At 28.3% G+C, this 18,651-nt stretch overlaps 2 protein-coding genes across 3 annotated transcripts; one reads left to right on the forward strand and one right to left on the reverse strand.

Annotated features, from left to right (window-relative positions):
- The first annotated feature begins 238 nt into the window (after positions 1–238).
- LOC114127783 (docking protein 2) lies at positions 239–5,894 on the forward strand. The gene is made up of 4 exons (XM_027992105.2): positions 239–887; positions 1,101–1,280; positions 3,767–3,920; positions 4,519–5,894. Exons 1-4 carry the CDS (start codon positions 813–815, stop codon positions 5,538–5,540), a joined length of 1,431 nt encoding a protein of 476 aa, XP_027847906.2. The 5' UTR covers positions 239–812; the 3' UTR covers positions 5,541–5,894.
- A 2,268-nt stretch (positions 5,895–8,162) lies between these two features.
- On the reverse strand, positions 8,163–17,258 carry LOC114127782 (arf-GAP with coiled-coil, ANK repeat and PH domain-containing protein 3). Of its 2 annotated transcripts, none has more exons than XM_050205778.1 (15): positions 16,843–17,258; positions 14,310–14,367; positions 13,975–14,207; positions 13,671–13,899; positions 13,138–13,319; positions 12,900–13,066; positions 12,565–12,670; positions 12,333–12,497; positions 12,128–12,234; positions 11,824–12,004; positions 11,109–11,368; positions 10,885–11,051; positions 10,693–10,792; positions 9,820–9,940; positions 8,163–9,471 (listed from the first exon to the last, which is right to left on the reverse strand). In XM_050205778.1, the coding sequence occupies exons 1-15, from the start codon at positions 16,890–16,892 to the stop codon at positions 9,369–9,371; spliced, it is 2,229 nt and encodes a 742-aa protein (XP_050061735.1). In that variant the 5' UTR covers positions 16,893–17,258; the 3' UTR covers positions 8,163–9,368. The 2 variants fall into 2 exon arrangements, with proteins under 2 accessions (XP_050061735.1, XP_050061737.1); XM_050205780.1 differs by having other exon boundaries at positions 13,153–13,319; positions 16,843–17,256.
- Positions 17,259–18,651: the final 1,393 nt, after the last annotated feature.

The following is an 18,651-nucleotide window of genomic DNA, read 5'->3' on the forward strand; positions in this document are numbered from 1 at the left end:
TGGACATCCGCCACGAAAGTCGGCGAACGGTGCCCGAAAAACCAGAACGCAACAATATATTATTATTATTATTACTCGTGAACAACAAAATATTATAATCGGATTCGCGTCTGGTCCCCTCTCGTCGTAATTTTTCGCCGACCATCCGTCGTCGTCGTACCTACGGCCGCGGTGTTGCCGTCGCCCCACCATCGCCAGACACGACGACGTTCGGTGTATTTTTTTTTTCCGTCGCAGATATCGTCGGCGGCGGCTCTAATCAGCCAGCGACCACCGCGCCACCGCCACCGCGGTTCTACCACTGATTAGAACACGACTGCAACGCAGTCCGTAGTAGTAGCACTATTACCGCAGCACCGCAGGCACCGTCGAGTAGACGACCGTAGTTCAAGTCTGTGCTCGGTGCAGTCTCCGAGTCCGTACCGCAGTCAGAGTAATCGGCCCGGTTGGTACCTGCTTACCGCGGCGAAAACGCGCGTACGACACAACTGGTGGCTCGGGGCACATGGTGTTTGATAACGTTGCCAGCAGAGTTCCGCGACGACAGTGTTCTTCGGTCGGTTAGTTTTCTCGTTAAATTTTTTTACGTTTTACCTACCCCTCGTCGGTCGATCGCCGAGGAATGCCTCCGGGAGTCTCGAAAACCGTTCGTTCGTAGTGTGAGTTCGGTCGCCGTGACCCCCCGAGTGACGACGGTAATATCGTCGTCGTCGTCGTCTTCGTTGTTGTTTGTGTTGTTATTATCAGGTATCATTGGTGACTGCTTTATCCGACTACTTGTACCGCCGTGCGCCGACCGACGATCTGCTCAAATGGCGAGATCGGACGACCCGTACAAAGAAGGATATCTCTACTTTCCGCCTCACGGAGTATTATCGCAGCTAAAGGTCAGTCTGTCAATGTTATGACTTACCTACGTAATAACTCGTCGGTGGTGCCTGTGACCTATTGGGTTATTAGTTATTACTGTTTAACTATATTTTTCGATTTAATTATAAAATAAACCTGGCCGTCCCACCAGTACAAAACACCGTTACTTATAAATTCTATGGGCACCTAGTCGTGAACATCTTTTTTTAAACTTAAAACTTGTCTTTCAGAAATCCTGGCAGAAACGTTATTGTAGATTATTCAAATGGAGTAAACACGGTATAGATCGTCTTGAAGTATTTGATGGTATTGAAGACCAGAAATCTTCAAATATTGCCTCTATAATACCCTTGGAAAGCTGTGTGAAAATCACACAAGACGCTCAAAAACATCAACCTAATGTGTTCGCGGTAAGTCAATTATATTAATACCTATTTTAAAATATTTTATTAACTAACAAGCTTTTTAAAAGTTTTATGTCAATTTAAGAGTAAGCTATGTTCAAATTTGTTGTTTGATCACAATTTATTATATTTTAATGTTAAAACAACTTAATATTTAAATGCTTATAATTTAATTATACCTAGGCACTATTTTTCAACACCAGTATTGATATTATCTATGAATAGTGTATCATAGTAATAATTAACTCATGCCTTGAAATGTTTCATACTATGCGACCTACAATAAATGTTTTAATTAAAACAGAATATACCAAAACATATTCAATTACAATTATTAATTTTGAATTAAATAAGGATTTGAAAACTTTTCATTGTAGGTATGTAAAAAACCCTTTTGATTATTAACTATATGTAATATATAGTATAATATATTACAACAATATATTGTAGCCCAAAGAAAGTAAAAGGATTTTGAGTCATGGTTTATTATAAAATTATAGAACTTTTCATTTATATAAAAATATAATTATATTAAAAAAAATCTAGAACCTGAATAGATACCTTTAATACTAAATTAAATATATTTTATAAATATGCCAGTAATGTAAATATCTGATTTAATGTTTTTTTTTTGTTTGTCAAAATATTTTATTCGTGTGGTTTTTTATCTATCTTTAAATTTTGGTAATAATTTATTTTTGTTAAACAAGTTAGATTATTAGTTACAACAAAATTGAATTGATATTTTAAAATTAGTTGTTTTCATAAACTGTTTGATAAAGTATTTCAATTGTGGATTACCATTAAATACATAAGTAATTAAATACTTTTTACCTTTCAATAACTTCCATTAATTAAGAAAAAATTGCTATCATAAATTGTTAAATATAATCATTTAATGTACTATTGACTACTGCAATATGTTACCAAGTACTTATTAAACTCAATAAAAATGTAAATTATAATATTAAAGAGTTTATTATTACTTTGTAATCAATTTTTATTAAGATTATTTCATAATACTTTTTTTTATGTTTAGAACAGTCTTGAATTATTTATTCAGAAATAAAATATTAGCATCTTTATTATATAATTTAAAAATATTATACCCGATAAAAAACAATTATTATTTAAAATTGATCAACATATAAATGCATTAGTACTGTATAATAGTTTATATTATATAATTACTACAATTTTTATTAATTTAAATTAAAAATACTTAAAACCATTTTTAAATGATTTTATACAGTCTTTTCATATTTTATATTCTAAAACATATGAAAAAATAAATGAGTATAATCATAGATATTATATGTGGGTAATTACATAATTAAATACTGATAATTTTGCTATATTATAATTTATTTTTTCATTTAATTTGAATTTATTAGTTATAAATAAATAAACTAGATAAATTATTGATTATAAGCTGTGTATTCATCTTGGCACTCATTAACTATTCCAATTAAAAATATAAATATTATAACCCCACAGACTAAGACAGAGAGTTGCTAAATGCTAAGATGGTTAGATTTTACAAAGATTGAATATAGTTTTTTTAAATCTTGGTATTCAATTTTTATTAGAAAATTCAATATTTCTAAAGCTACTGTATCATCATAATTCAGCAATTATAGTAAGGGTTAATAGCATAATTAGTAATAACCATAATTACAATTTATTATTATTAGGTATTACAAAATGTTTGAATTGATTATCAAGTAGCTCTTTATTTATTTTTGATAATTGTTATGCACAACTAATGGCCATTAAATCAAAACTGTTTTAGTTACTGAATATTAATAAACACATGATCAAATACTTATATTTTGTTAATAGTCTTAATATATTATTATGTTTTATTTATTCATTTAAATATAATATACTAATAATTATAATTATAATTATTATAAATCAATATATTGAAGTATGGTTTACAAAGTTACACAATAGTTTTAAAAACGTAGCTACAATTTTTAATAAGAAATTTGATATGACTAAATTCTAAAGCTACTGTATAATTACAATTCAGTAATTATAGTAAAGGTTAATAAAGTAATTAGTTATTACCAATAATTATAATTATTGGAATACTAAAATTACTGTATGTTAAATTGTTATGAGTTAAATAACCATCATCAATAAATAAATGCACAATTAAAAGTTATTAAGTTATCAAAGTCTTAAGTAGTATGATCTTTCGGTATTTAATATTTAATTAGTATTGTTTTACTGTGCATTAATAAAATGTGTTATGTGTTGTCTATGTTTTACAAACATATCAAATCTAAATTAATAAAATTAATAAATCACTATCCGACTTAAAAGAAAGAACATTAATTATGTTTTCTTGTTGGATTTTTACTATATTTTAGTTTTCAAATGAGCTGGAATACCTATTTAAAATATTTAAATGCTCTTAGTTCATCTTTAACTGTATTTTATTATTTTTATTTACTAATATTGTTATTTGTTTATCCATGATATAGGTTTGGACGAAAACCAGTGTTCATCATTTTGCTGCAAATTCTGAACAAGAGATGACTGACTGGATATGTGCTTTGCAAGCTGTAGCATTCGGGGATAATGTTTCGAGACAAACAATTGAAGAAGACAATGATTTATATTGTTCATCTGGAGATGGTAAGCCAACTAAAAACAATTTTATGACTAGTAAGGGAATGATTTATATGCAATATAAAATTGTGGAGTATGTGTTTAATGTTAATAAAAATATTGTTCTTACATTCTTAAAATATAACAAAAAACATACTTATGTTTAACTCATATTAGAAATAGGTGCATTTAAAATCATAAAAAGTACTGTTAAAAACATTCAAATAAAAAAAAAATTATAGTTCCCTTCAACATTGCCATGTTTTCTTCTTATATTATAAAATACTAAGTATCTGTGCTTAAACTAATATTTTTCAATTTTATCTGATCTATTAATAATTAAATTGATTAGTTTAGTTGAGAATTGCTTGAATTTATTCATAGTAGATAGAAAATATATAATAAAAAAGCGTTATTAAAATAAACATTTCAATATTATAAATTCTTAATCACAAAAACAAATATTAAATTTCCATAGCTCTCTGTAGAAGTCAAATCACATACATAAGCAAATTAATCAATTTTCATTGCTAATGAATTTAAACCCTAATACTATGTTACTATTACAATTAACCGAGCAATTAACACATTTTGCAATTAACATTTAAATCAATTTTTTTTTCAGCTGGTGTTTTTAGTGTTAAATTAATATCATCTGATGCCAGTGAACGTTGCGGTTTAAAAGAACAACCTTATACATTAGTCATTACTCCTGTCGCCTTACAATTACGAGAGTCTGATGAAAATGATACACTACTTCTAACATGGCCATATAGATTTATTCGAAGATATGGTTATAGAGCTGGTAGATTTACGTTTGAAGCTGGTCGAAAATGTGCTAGCGGTGAAGGTGTGTTTCATTTAGAACATTCAAACCAACAGGAGATATTTCGATGCATTTCATCAAAAATGAAAAGTATGAAAAAACTATTGAATGGTGGTGGTGATGTAACATCCATCATGTGTGGTGATAATCAATTCAGAGCAGCTTTATCTATGATGGCCCGTTCTCGAAGTCCTTTACCACCATCACCCACCAGTACTACCCCATTAATTTTGGACAATGACTTTAATAGTTTTTCTTGTTCAATCAAACCTCTTATGCCTCTACCAACATTATTAGTACCTCCAACTTCATCTCCACCTCCACCACCACTAAAACCAAAGCCAAAGGCAATTTTGTCTAAGAAGCTTCCTACTCCTTTCATGAATGACCCTTTCAATGAAACTAAAGAAATAGGATCACCAGATGCAGCATATGAAGATGTTCAAGTGAGAAATGATGCCTGGAGGACTATGGGTTTAAATGATTCAAATCATTGCGAAAAACCTTATGCTAGTAATACTATAATATCTGATGATGGTGCTGAACATTATGATCATCTACAACATTTTGGTTTCATATCTAAAACAGCACCTGGGTATAGACAAATTCACCCTATTGCTTTAACTACAAAACACAAATCTATTGTGAAAGCAGATACTGTGATGTTGCCTGCTCGAAAAGCTGACGATTCACATTACGGTTATGGTACTATTAATAAAAAAAACTCGACCGAAGAAAATCGCTCAAATAATGAGTCTTTGGATTCTGTAGCACACAATGAATTGCAATATGCTATGGTCTTCAAGCCTAATAAGGTCTAGTCTTATTTTTATTATTATATTTTTTTTTTTTTTTTTTCATTGATGAAAATCAATTTTAAATTTATATATTTTATATTATATTTTCCTATGTCTATACAAAATGTCATTTATTTATTACATAGATTCTGACTTGGAAAAAATTTGTATTTTATGTCACTGACTACATCACATTTAGACATTTTTGTTAGTAACTTTATTTTACAATGTTTAATTTTAGAGTTTCTTATATTTGTTTTATTTAATTTATAATAATTTTTAATAATATTGTACGTGCAATAATCACAGTGAAAAAGATTTATAAATATTTATTTTATTAATATGTCGTAATACATATATATATATGAGTTGTTCTGAATTGTTAAAATACTAATAATACTGAAACTAAAAGTATAAATATTTATGGTTTTAAAATTTTATTATGAAAAAATATTTATTTTATATCATTAAAAATTAAAAAAAAATTGTTCAAACTATATTTTTATAAATATTTTTGTATAACATTTAATGAATAAAAACATTTATTCACTTTCAAATTATATGACATTGTACGCAAAGCTCATTATAAACTATTTTTACTGTATCATGAATTTATGTATTAGAATTTATGCCATATAACTGTATAAGAATATTATATTAACAACTATATTACTCAATGTATAATGAATGATAAACCAAAATGTATTACCAATAATTATGATTTATGTATTATATATACATACAAATTATATATTAAATGTTTATTTGTGTATTATATAAGTAAAGTAATTATTGAGTTGGTATTTTTTAGGATTAAAATATATTCATGACAAATGCTCTTGTTCATAAATTTTATATATAGATATATATATAAAAAAAAATAATAAACAACAACAGAATTATAATATTATGAATGAGCCAATTGTGTTAATAATATTTTATTATGTTGAATAGAAATAACATAAATTTGTTAACACATTTTAACAAAAAGTACCGATATAAATATACTTAGTAAAATAAGCTCAGTCATTTTTGCGTAAAATGATTTATCACTCAGTTAAAATTTAACACATTACAGTAACTAGTTAGTAGTTGCCTAACCTTGTCTACTACATACAGCAAAATGGTAATTATTTCTTAAGCAATACGAATGACAAAATATTTTATAAATTTGCCGAGAGCTTAAAATTTTCTGAAATAAATTTCCTACCTACATATTTCTCTGGAATCTAAATGAATTTATTAGTATTATTTAATACTATTCTTGATCATTCAAGCCTATTCCGTATACCATACAAATTTTATATTTTCCTGAATAAATATATGTATCAAAACTGCAATGATTTTGGAGGTATAACTTATTCTTAGATAATAGAACAATATGAAGTTCAGATTTTGTTTAGTAGTTAAGATATAAATTAGCGTAAAATTTTATCTAAATGAAATTGTAACTTTTATTTTCATTAATATTAGAAAATAGAGAATTACATTAATTGATGTTTGAACTTAATAGATTTGGAATTTCTTCTGCTATACCCAGAGTGCTAGTTTATAAGCTGCGGATATAGTCGACTTTAAATTATAATATATTAAAGAAATTACATAAACATGTTTCAAATCTGTATATCAGGGTTTCCTACAATTTTGTTGGGCATTTTTCTTAATTTAGGATGTATTAATAAGTCAATTAACTTAGATAAATTATTACACATGGGTGTATATTACTTTAATTTTATTATTTTGTTATTATAATATTGATATACAATAATACAACAATAACAAATTAATTATATTATAATGACAGAAATACACTTTTTTTTATTATTAAACTAATTAATAATTGGATCTATTACAACAGAATACAAAGTACAAACTTATTTACTCTTTTCATCATTATTATTAATCAATTAATTATTTAATACTTTTGTAGTACATAGGTATACATAATAATTTAATATAATATTTATATTTTGTTTAAATAACATATTTTCAGAAAAAAATTCTAATATACAGATAATGGATATAATAATAAATATGATTAAAATTAAATAAGTGTTTAAATAAACCAAATTGTGTAGGTAAGTATACAAATGTTTGGTGGAATAATTACCAACGGTATCTTTCTTTGTAATTATTACAATTAAATTTTTATTTTTAAGACTCAAAACTCACTCTAACAATTTGGTTTGTTAGAATAAAAATGGTATAAATGTAAATTATCAATGGTATAAAGGTCAAAGTTAAAAATTTTTAATGTGGATTCCCAAGTTCTCAACATTTTATTTTTTGTTATAAGTGAATTTTATCTTTGTCTACTAATTTTAAGTGTTTATGGTTTTCTAGATATAACAGCCAACAGGTACGTTAATTTTTCAAATCACATAAAATTTAACTCCAAGGTATTACAAATACCAACGATTACTAATCATAAAACGGAGTTTAATAATATCACATTATATTTATCAGAAGTTATAGTCCTAACTTCCAACAAACGTTACATAAATCTATTTCAAAAATAGTTTCTATCTTTATTTATGATTTTTAGACTTAAGTCAATAACTTTTAAACGTTATAATATTATGTAAGTTTTTACATGCAAATTTAAAAAATATTGCACGTTATATTTTGTTTTTGTTATTTTTATAAATAATATCACGAAACATTTTATTTAGTAACATCAGATTAAATGTGGCCCCTTGATTCTGAGACCTAAATTTTAGGGCTCCAAACACAAAATGTTAGCCAGGCATACCTGGTGTATGCTTATGATGGATTGTCATTTTTAAAATGTTATTAAAAACAATTTGCTAAGTAATAAAATATATATCAAAAACAAAAAAAATGAACCTAAATTTCTTAAAAAGAAATAACATCTAAAAATGAAAAATGAAAATTACAAATTTAGATTTATTGTAACATGAAACAAATATATCTAGATGATAAATTTAGAATATTAATATAGTAATTTACCACATTTTCTGTATCAATAAATAATATTAGTATTTTAATTTTAATATTTAATGTCAATTTAAACAATTAATACATTCAACAACTTAAAAATATTAAATTATATTTAATAGTGTCATTCATATCTTCTTGTATGTACACTAATGATAAATTTATTTTTGCTAAAAACTTATTCAGTAGAGCACCTATGTCCAAAGTTAAAATGCTATGCAACAGTAATTCAATATGAATAAATATGAAATTTAAACTTAATACACTATCTTCTGTTTAACTTGTATTCTTTAACATAATAGTATCAATAAAATACACCAGGAACATAATCTATCATATAACAGCCATTTATAAATTAATATTACTGTTAAAAAAAAAAATGTACAAACAAGAGTATGTTTATGTTTGTCTTTTTTCTATTTTATTACCAACTATTAAGACAATTAATTTAAAAATATGTTTGTTAATCATCAAAATCCTATAAAATATTCAACAAATAGGAAATAAATTGCAATAATTATAACAGCAAGAAGCTTCACATATAACGAGGTAAACCGACAGAAAATGTATGTTAATTATTATAAACATGTTCGGTGTAATGATGCTTAAAATGTAGTAAAACAATAATAATTTTAATTAATATTTATTTATCGTTTATAACATAATAATAAAAGGTAACTCTAATAGAATTATTTAATAGTAAAAAAAATTATTAAAACAACATTAGGCAAAAAACGCTTAAACACAAATATAATAAATTATTCGATAGTATTTTGTTCATTAACATAATATAGTCTTAATAAATCTAAAAGGTTTATACTTTAGTAGAAAACCATAGAAGTCTTGTAGAGTAAAGTATAGCGATTTTTTTTAAAGCTAATTTTTGTTCAATAATCATTTATGTAAAGGGCTGAATGTAAGTTGTGTGAAGTCACGTACTGCATCTTTGAAAGATTCTGGAATTTCAGACTGATCATTCAGGCGACTGATTTTGAGCCTAAAATCACATTATTTGATTTTAATATAAATTATTAAGATTTAACTTAATTTTTTTTTAAGGTAATTTATAACCAGATAACAACTACTCCTTAGATAATAATAGATCAATAACAATTAAGATAAAAATTAGTCAATTGTAATTTGCACATTTATAACAAAAAAAAAAAAAAATTAATAATAATAATAAAAAACTAAAACTAAAATGATTGCTTCTGAGTGAAAATAACATTTTTATGTTTCTTTGACGATAAAATAAAATAGAGGTTTTAAAAACTATGAATATCAAAATCAAATTATCTATTTAATCAATATTAGGTAAACAAAAAAAAAAAAAAAAAATACATACAGCGTTACTATATTCGCATTGGCTTGTTTTGTAGCTACTTCTAGTGGTTCAATGTTATCATTATCCCTAAGATATTGATTGGCTTTATGTTTCAAAAGAAGACATACTTGTGCTGTATGGCCTAAAAAGGAAAAACATTTATAAATAACAAGATTTACTATCATTATTTATTTATAAAATATAAAGTGTATAAATAATATAATATAAATGTATTCTGAGCAAGTTAGTACGGAGGCCTATAAACTATAAAGTATAAAATCTTGTTTAATTATAATCACTATATCATCAATGCAAGAAATATTTTTTTTAATTATTAGTACCAGATACCTACTTAAAATATAATATGATTACACACACAAAAAAAATACACTTATAGTAGGATAAGTAGTTAACTTAAAAAAAAAAAAAGTTTAAATAACTTATGCCAATAAAGACATACATTCCACAACTTGTTGCACAAGAGCCAATTTGTTACATTAATTAAGAATTATTGAAATTTTTAATGTATATATAATTTGTTAGGGGGTATATTCAAAATCAGTAGTATCATTTTGGATCTTTTAAAATATTCATTGGAATACTTAACACAAATAAATTCTAGACAAGTTTTTTATAAGTTATTGTAGTAGTTAAAAATTAAAATTTGTATTTAACTTTTTGAAGGTCCTCAGTGATAATTTGGGGATTTATAATAATTTTTCAAGTTCAATATTTAAATGAAAACAAGCTGCTAAAGCACCAATTAATAAGCTATAAAATGGTTGGTTGGAGTATTACAATAGTTAACAGTTAAAAACAAAAAATAGTATGACTAAAGAATTCATCAATATTAATTATGGATATGAAAAATAAATAAAGAATAAGATAATATACCTAATTGTGTAGCAAAAAACAGAGGAGTTTGGCCATGATCATCTTGAATGTTTATGTCAGCTGCATTAAGTATCAAATACTCACAAGCCATCACAGAACCCTGTAATGATAACATATGTAATTAAAATAATTTATAATTTTAGGTAAACTCAGAAATACATTAAGAATGTGAATATTTAGAATGAACCTTACACTGAGTATTGCTTGAAAGAGTGAAGTCCGTCCATTGTCATTTGGATTTTTCCAATTTCTATCTGCTCCTGTTGCTATTGCATGACACATAACTGGTAGATTATGAGCTGCTGCAGCTCGATAAAGCAGCATATCTGGTCTCAATGTAGATATATCTTCTTCAACAACTATCAAAATTATTTAACATTATTTAACAGTTAAAATAGTTTTCTTAATATTCTAACCATCTGTTCCATCATCACTAATTGTAGAATCGTCATCGCTACTTATGACATCTAAAGATATGCTTTTAGTATTGCCACCAATTACCATGACATTATCTTTTTTCTCATTTTTCACAGTAGATTGGTTTCCTCGTCGTCTTACTTTGCGAACACTCCATTTTCTTGTATTATATTCTTCCAATACCAATTCATTATTAGGTATTGGTTTCACAAATAAGCGATCAACATACTTATTTCGAATCCATTGTTCACGAATTGGACTAAAAATATTTAATAATATAATATCAATAACAATACATTTAATTAAGAGAATTTTATACCCACATGTGTTGTCTCCAGCTTACACAAAGCTTATGTATGTTCACCAGTTTCAATAATGTGCTGTTAGTTTTGATATTAAGAGTAAATTGACATACTATATAATTTAAAAGTAAGATTACTATCTAGAGCCCCACGCAGGCTTTTATTGATATTATTTTTAAGTAAGTTATGACCTTTTTAAAAACCGTACATTGTAAAATAATTACTTAAAGAATAAGTGGAGCCCTAGATAATAATCTTACCTTTAAAATTTATAATAGGTCAATCACTCAAACATCAAATTATTGAAACAGGTGAACAAAAATGTTCTATGTTGTACATAATATGTAAAACGGAGACAATACATGAGGGTACAATGTCCTTTTAATATCTGAAAGTAATAATAAGGACCTACCCAAGACATTTTGCTGAAGCACGTACAACGGTATCAGGAACATTATATTCATACACTTCATTGACCACAGAGTTCCCAACTTCAGCTAAAACTTTTAAAATCTCTGGTTCCCAATCATCAAGTGTTAATGAACGAACTTTACTATAATGAACACCAAGACTACGATGTACACCAGAACATTCTAAAATAAAAAAATACTTATTAAACAAGGAATAAAAATAGTAAAATAAATTTATTAGTATAATGATAATTATTGATAACAGAAATATTTTTTTATTCTTTAAAATAATATTTAAATACTAACCAATACATAATGTGATACCCAAGTTTATGCTTGCCCAATCTGGATTTGGTGCTTTACAATCACAACATTTTTCATTACCAGGAATTTTTACAAGTACATCCAATGTCCTAAGTAATATAAATTATATAATTAAACAAGAACTAAATACATAACTAGTACTAGTGTACATAACTACATAAAATAATTTTTAGAAAAAAAAAATTACTTAGATTTTTTAATTTTTGGAGTTGGAAAATTTTCATTCGAACCATCATCATCTTGATTAAGGTTTTGTTGGGGACGATTACGTATTGCATTTTCAATACCTTGTTGAATAGTTTCTATCCATAACTTGTATACATACTCAGAATCAGCTTGCAAAATGTGACTTCTGCAAAAATAGAAACAAATGTAGTTAGTTAGTTAAATTAGGATAATTATCTTATATTAGCACTTACTTAGATGGAGATAAGACTTCAAAACAAAACCGTCTTTCTGAATCATATGCTGGCTTAACGGAACAAATTCCTAAATCATCTTCCATAACAGTGAATACATTTTCACCTAAAAATTATATTAGGAGGATTAATAAAACGATTGTCAGATTTTCTATAAAAACAATTAAGTAACATTTTTTATGTGTTCAAAATAAACATGTTCCAAGGATATGGTTCAATCGATTTAATTTTGTTATATATAATCAAACATATAAACTGAATTCAGATTTAATTTAAGAATTAATATTTTTTTTTCTATTTTTTACAAATAACCTATTTTTAATTTAATTACTAACCATTTCTTTTACTATAAGCCAACTGATTATTCTTTAAGTAAAACCATCGTCTATTCCATGTTTTGAAAGCATTACTTGTTCGCTTGTATAGGTACCCTTCAATGCGTATCACATCCTTTCCCTTGGCATCATTTTCACAATCACCATTCATCATAACCGTATCATTGCTTTAATTTAAAAATATTATTTAGATATTAATATTTAAATTAATGAATCATTAATAATAACTATTTAATACACATTAAATCTGAACCTGTCGACCAATTTATGATGTTCACTAAGTTGATTTTCCATTTCAGCTGCTTCTGCAGTCATTACAACCACCTCTTTGGTCAGACTCTGAATAAACTCTTGCAAGTCTTCAGTTAGAGTAAAACCTTGATGAAAATATGTACCCCACGCTTGGATATAAGATAATAGCTAAAATAAGAAAAAATAAAAATTGTTAACATTTATGTTCATTTACATTTAGATTTATTTTAATTACTCAAGAAAGCTATTTTAACGTAGTTGAAAGTATGCTTTTAAATAAATATATATATATAAAAAAAAAATAGGGATAGTGAACCTTTTCCAGGTAACATAACAAATTTCATTCAGTTTTAAAATTTTGTCCATATTATTTTTCATTAATGCGATACTTAACAATGAAATAAAAATATTTTTACATGCCATTAAAATTTAGCCAATGTGCTATTTTTAACATATGTGACTTAGATTCTCTACACCTGTTCTAAAACAACATATAAAACAAAAAAATTAATTACTTACTGTTGAAAATATTTCAGGTTTTTTCCTAGTTAAAAGCATAGTAATACAATGCACATGATCTAAGGCAGCATGACGAAAAGAACTTCTTGCTGATGCAACTTGACTTAGTACCTCATCTGCTTCTTGTGGACGGGATTTTAATACCTGCGAGTTTCTTAATAAAGCAGCATCAAGTTCATAAGTGGCCTTTTCAAATACATGCTTAGATTCTTTGCTTGCTTTAATATCCCTAAACAAATAAATATAATAAGAAAATATATATTTTTTTAGTTATTGTTCTTAATAAAATAAACTAAAAACTCACTCTTTAACAAATACTGTTAAGTTGTTTAAAACGGTCCGGGATGCCTGATCTAGGAATGTTGTTAAAAATTTGTTCATTTCTTGAAGAGCATGAATTATTTTATTTAAATTTTTAGTTGATGATGTGTCATCACGGAAACAGAGTCCCATTTCCCACAAACTATTTGCAAATAATGATTGTTGGCTTACATATGTCTTGCCAGAATCAATCATAAGACTGTATACTTTTACAACCTAAATTAATAATAATAATTTATTTTGAATATTAATATAAGTAATATAAGTAATTATTAATTAATAATAACTTTTCAAATCTTTAAAACAACATATTATTACCTTTTCTAACCTATGTTCGAGTAAATCAATATTGGACTCATGGCGATCAAGTTGTGTTCTGAAAAATATATAAAAATAAGTTTTAAAATACAAAAAGGTAATTTGAATTTAGTGCATAGACAAAGTATAAAAAATATTTAATTTTAATACTGATAAATTCAACATATTTTTTGTATTTTAAATAATAGTAATAAATGGTTAACATTGTATTTATTCAATATGCCTTAAAAAAAAAAAATGTTTTATAAACAATTTATTACTACTATTTATTTATACAGTCTAATCATTACACAAACTTAATAACATAATAAATAATCAGTTACTACAATATGTAATTATTAAAATGGGTTTGATAATTAATTTTTTCATCATCAGTTATATTTTTCAAATTGTTCAGATAATGTTAAAAGCTAAATGGCTAATGGCAAAGCGAACTATTGAATATTTGAAACACAGAATCGATAAATTTTTTACTAACACCTTAAATTAAACATAATAAATAATTTAATACCAATTTTTACTTTCCTATAAACCTACACATACCCAATTACTACTCATCTTGAGTTGTGGACATAAAAGAAGACATTTAATTGAAAATTTATTGAATACTAGTTAATAGCCCTGTTAATAGTGATCAAACAACATTTAAAATCCAAGAAAAATAGAAAAATCTAAAATTACATTTTAAATAAGTAGCTAATATTTTTAGTTTTTACATACAATTTTTTAAATATGAATATTATAAAATTTATTTATAGAGTTATGCATATTCACGTTTTAAACAAAGTTATAGAGCTTTTTATTTTTCAATAGAAATTTTAAATAGGTTTAGTTCAGTTTTTAGTACTACAATATTTGTTCTTTTATTTTATTTAACAAAATGTTATAAGAAATTTATATTTATAAATGGTTTGTATTTATTTTTATACTGTAAAATTGAACATGTAGGTAATTCATTGTCAGTATTTATAATTTATTAATAAAATTATTTTTAACATTGAAGTAATGATAATGTACTTAAAGAAACCAATAGGTACATCAATTCTTAATATATATATTGACAGAAAATCAAATATTTTAATGTAAAAGGGAAACGGCTGAGAAGCTACTGTTTTAACTCTAAAGCTATTTCTAAAAAACAAACTCAGTATCATCACAGTTACTTATTTGCTAAATTTAAAAAAAAAACATTTCTTCAATCCATTAAAATCATAATGCATTAAATTGTATTATCAATGGCCATTATACCAGAAAATACAATTATTCTTGTTGTGTCTTGTCTATTGCATATTTCTATAAATCATATTATGAGGTCAACTGTATTAAAATATTTTAAACTATTAATTATATTATGATATACATTATTAAAATTGATATAGTAGTAATTTATTTGTTTTTTATCAAAAACATTCTAAATACAATTATTATTATTAATAATAATGTTTCATTAAATATTTTGTACTTCTAAATTATTATTTAATTAATTATGAGAAATTTTAGGACTCCTAATAAACTATTTTACATGTTGCATGTATGCGTCACTAATAAATTCAACAAAAAATTGAGAATGATTAAAGATTTCATGAATATGGATTATTTTATATGATTATAGTTCTGTATAAATCTATATCACGAATGATTATCTTGTCAAGCAGATGGGTAATTTATTTTTCATATGGAAGTGGTCTTTTATCGGTAGCCATAAACGATAAGTGTATGTTAAACAACATATGATAAGAATACTAAAACTACTAATATCATATAAACATATAATAGTTGTCATGTGTTGATATTAATATGTAGTATCTTTCACTGTGTAAACAATGTGCTTTCTAGTAATATAATTTTCAATAATTTTGAAGTTTAGAATTTTTACAATTATAAAACATTGTTAACTATCATCAAGTATATAGTAATAATCAAGATAATAATACTACATTGCGTATTCGTGTCTGCTGAAGCGAGACCGTATACTAATTACAACAAATAAATTATCTACTATGCCATTGTTAAGGCTACTCCTGATCGTTGATCAGTGTTACGGGTGTTACTATTAAATATGAAATTTAACAAAGGATAAAACTGAGGCACAGAATAAAAATCTTTAGACACAAAGAATATAATAACCAAAACAGACGCAACATACACAACAAGTAATTTTGATGGGTTGGTTTTTTTAGTTTTACAGTAGATTCAATTTAAAAACGTACTTAATGAGTGGGTGTCTGTGGAATGCAATCTAAGGAATGCCTATTACAATCATTAGTGAATATCAATCGATTCGTATGGGGTAAACGAGGCAAACGGAGGTAACAGATTTTTACAACTGCGGGCAGGTCGTCGATAACCGTCTGTCAAAAGGACCACGACCAAGGGTCGACGACGACGATTATTTCCCATACCTCAGCGGCCTTTGTGAAAAACGAACTACGACGACACACTAACGTCGGGCTGTCGCCCGGAATAGGCGTGAGTACCGTCTCGACCGCAGCCCAGCACTCGGCTCGACCGATCTAAGCTGTCCGTGACTTACCTGAACTTGGGCGAGTCCTGCAGGCAATTGCTCACCGAAATGGTTTGCATCGTGACGGCTTTCCTGTCTACTACTCGGTACGGCTTCAATACGGCGTCATCGTCCCGTGTCGTCGTCGGCGGGTGGGTGGGTCCGCGGCCGCGGGAAAGCAGCGACGGGGAGGACGGACGGTGCGAAAAGGGAAAACGGAAAAGGATTATCGCGTCCGGCTGCGACCGGGACGGGCCACGGGTTTAGAGATAACGGGCGCGTCGTCGCCCGACACACACTCACACGCGCGCGCGCTCGAACGGATCTCGGACACCGCGGACACCACAGCGGCCAACGGGTAGTGTGCGTGTGCAGTGGACGAGCGTGTACCGAACGTGTCGAGCGGTGAGCGGTGACTAGCGACTGCGGATCATCGTGCCACTATCGCTGACACCGCGCCCCGACCCGCCGCACCGCGCTCTGTTATCGTGTACGTCGTGTCATATATATATATACCGTATACTAACAGACGGGTGTACCCACCGCTATAACCGAAACCGTAATATTATTATTATTGTACAGGTACGAATAATAATATTCCGTACGATAATATTGTACGACCGACTCGTATGAGACGTACTCGTATCGCGCCGTTATTATTGTAAATATATCGTACGCGGTAAACCTATATAGTGTATGGTCCTATACCAACCCTAACGTCGGTGGGTGTCGAGTGCGCCGGGGGGGGCCGAGGAGCGATGATAAGCCCGACGCGACCCGGTGATCGGACGGGTGCACCGCGGATACACCTGCGCGAGACGGCCCGCAGGCCCGTCGTCGTCGTCGTCGTATTCCGTCGGTGCAGCAGCTGCCGTCGAGCCACGCCTGGACCGCGCGTTTCGGTGGGTGTACCGCGGGGCGAAGACTTCGGCTCCGGGTTACGATAAACTTATGCAGGCTTCCCACCCACCCACCCACCCCACCGAACCGTCGCAGACCGCAGTGCGAAATAAGCGCCCGCTCGGCGATTTCGAGTTGCGCGCAAATGCCCATCGAGTATACCTATATGTGCGTTTTTTTATTTTTTTACGACTTTTTACGAACACGTCGCCAGCTACACCCTCGTGTCATCTATACGTATATAATCACCGTCGCAACGACTTAACTCTGTCCCAATCGTTTCCGTTCGACAGAACCGATTTTGTCGTTGGCTTTAAATTTTAAATTAAGTACCTATGTCGTATTATCTATATATGTAATACGTCGTTATCTTCCGCCGTCGGTTTTTTACGATATTTTTTTTTTTAAATAGTTATCGTAAAAAATCGACGAGAGAACACAAAACGTATATTTTCACTCCAATACGTCCTATTTAAAAAAAAAAAAAAACCAAAACACAAAATCTCGAACTCAATTCCTATATAGGCTATATACATTTATATTTTAGCCGTATGTTCCTGACGGCGGCGACAGCAGTCGTGCGACCGTAAGCCAAACTTTTTGACCAACACTGCAGTTGTAGTGCCGACGAAAATAACGAGAAAAATAGAAAATTTCGAGAGCGCTGTATAATATTATGCATACCTGACGAGTATTATGGGTAATAGGTACAACGTTCATGTAAAGGTACTCAGGACCAAGGGGCGTCATTTGAGGCAGACGAGGGCCTACATTTGCCACAGTTTGGCCACCCTAAATACATCGTAATGGGCTGATTAAATCGTACGACGTAGGCAGCGGCCCGGGGTTAATAACATTATTTTATTATTCAAACATAAAAAGCGATGCACTTAAACAGCTGATTGATTTACGATTCGTGTAAATATAATCCTTTAAAAG

The sequence above is a fragment of the Aphis gossypii genome, chromosome X, assembly GCF_020184175.1.
Source record: "Aphis gossypii isolate Hap1 chromosome X, ASM2018417v2, whole genome shotgun sequence".
NCBI classification, from domain to species: Eukaryota; Metazoa; Arthropoda; class Insecta; order Hemiptera; family Aphididae; genus Aphis; species Aphis gossypii.

Bases quoted from the DNA above. Each gene is read 5' to 3' on its own strand.
- LOC114127782 (XM_050205778.1), bottom strand. From the start codon at position 16,892: ATGCAAACCATTTCGGTGAGCAATTGCCTGCAGGACTCGCCCAAGTTC. The intron at 14,368-16,842 runs GTAAGTCACGGA...TATATTTTTCAG, and splicing joins CAGGACTCGCCCAAGTTCAG to AACACAACTTGATCGCCATG. The intron at 13,320-13,670 runs GTAAGTAATTAA...TTCTTATTTTAG, and splicing joins AACCTGAAATATTTTCAACA to CTATTATCTTATATCCAAGC.
- LOC114127783 (XM_027992105.2), top strand. From the start codon at position 813: ATGGCGAGATCGGACGACCCGTACAAAGAAGGATATCTCTACTTTCCG. The intron at 1,281-3,766 runs GTAAGTCAATTA...TCCATGATATAG, and splicing joins ATCAACCTAATGTGTTCGCG to GTTTGGACGAAAACCAGTGT. The intron at 3,921-4,518 runs GTAAGCCAACTA...TTTTTTTTTCAG, and splicing joins ATATTGTTCATCTGGAGATG to CTGGTGTTTTTAGTGTTAAA.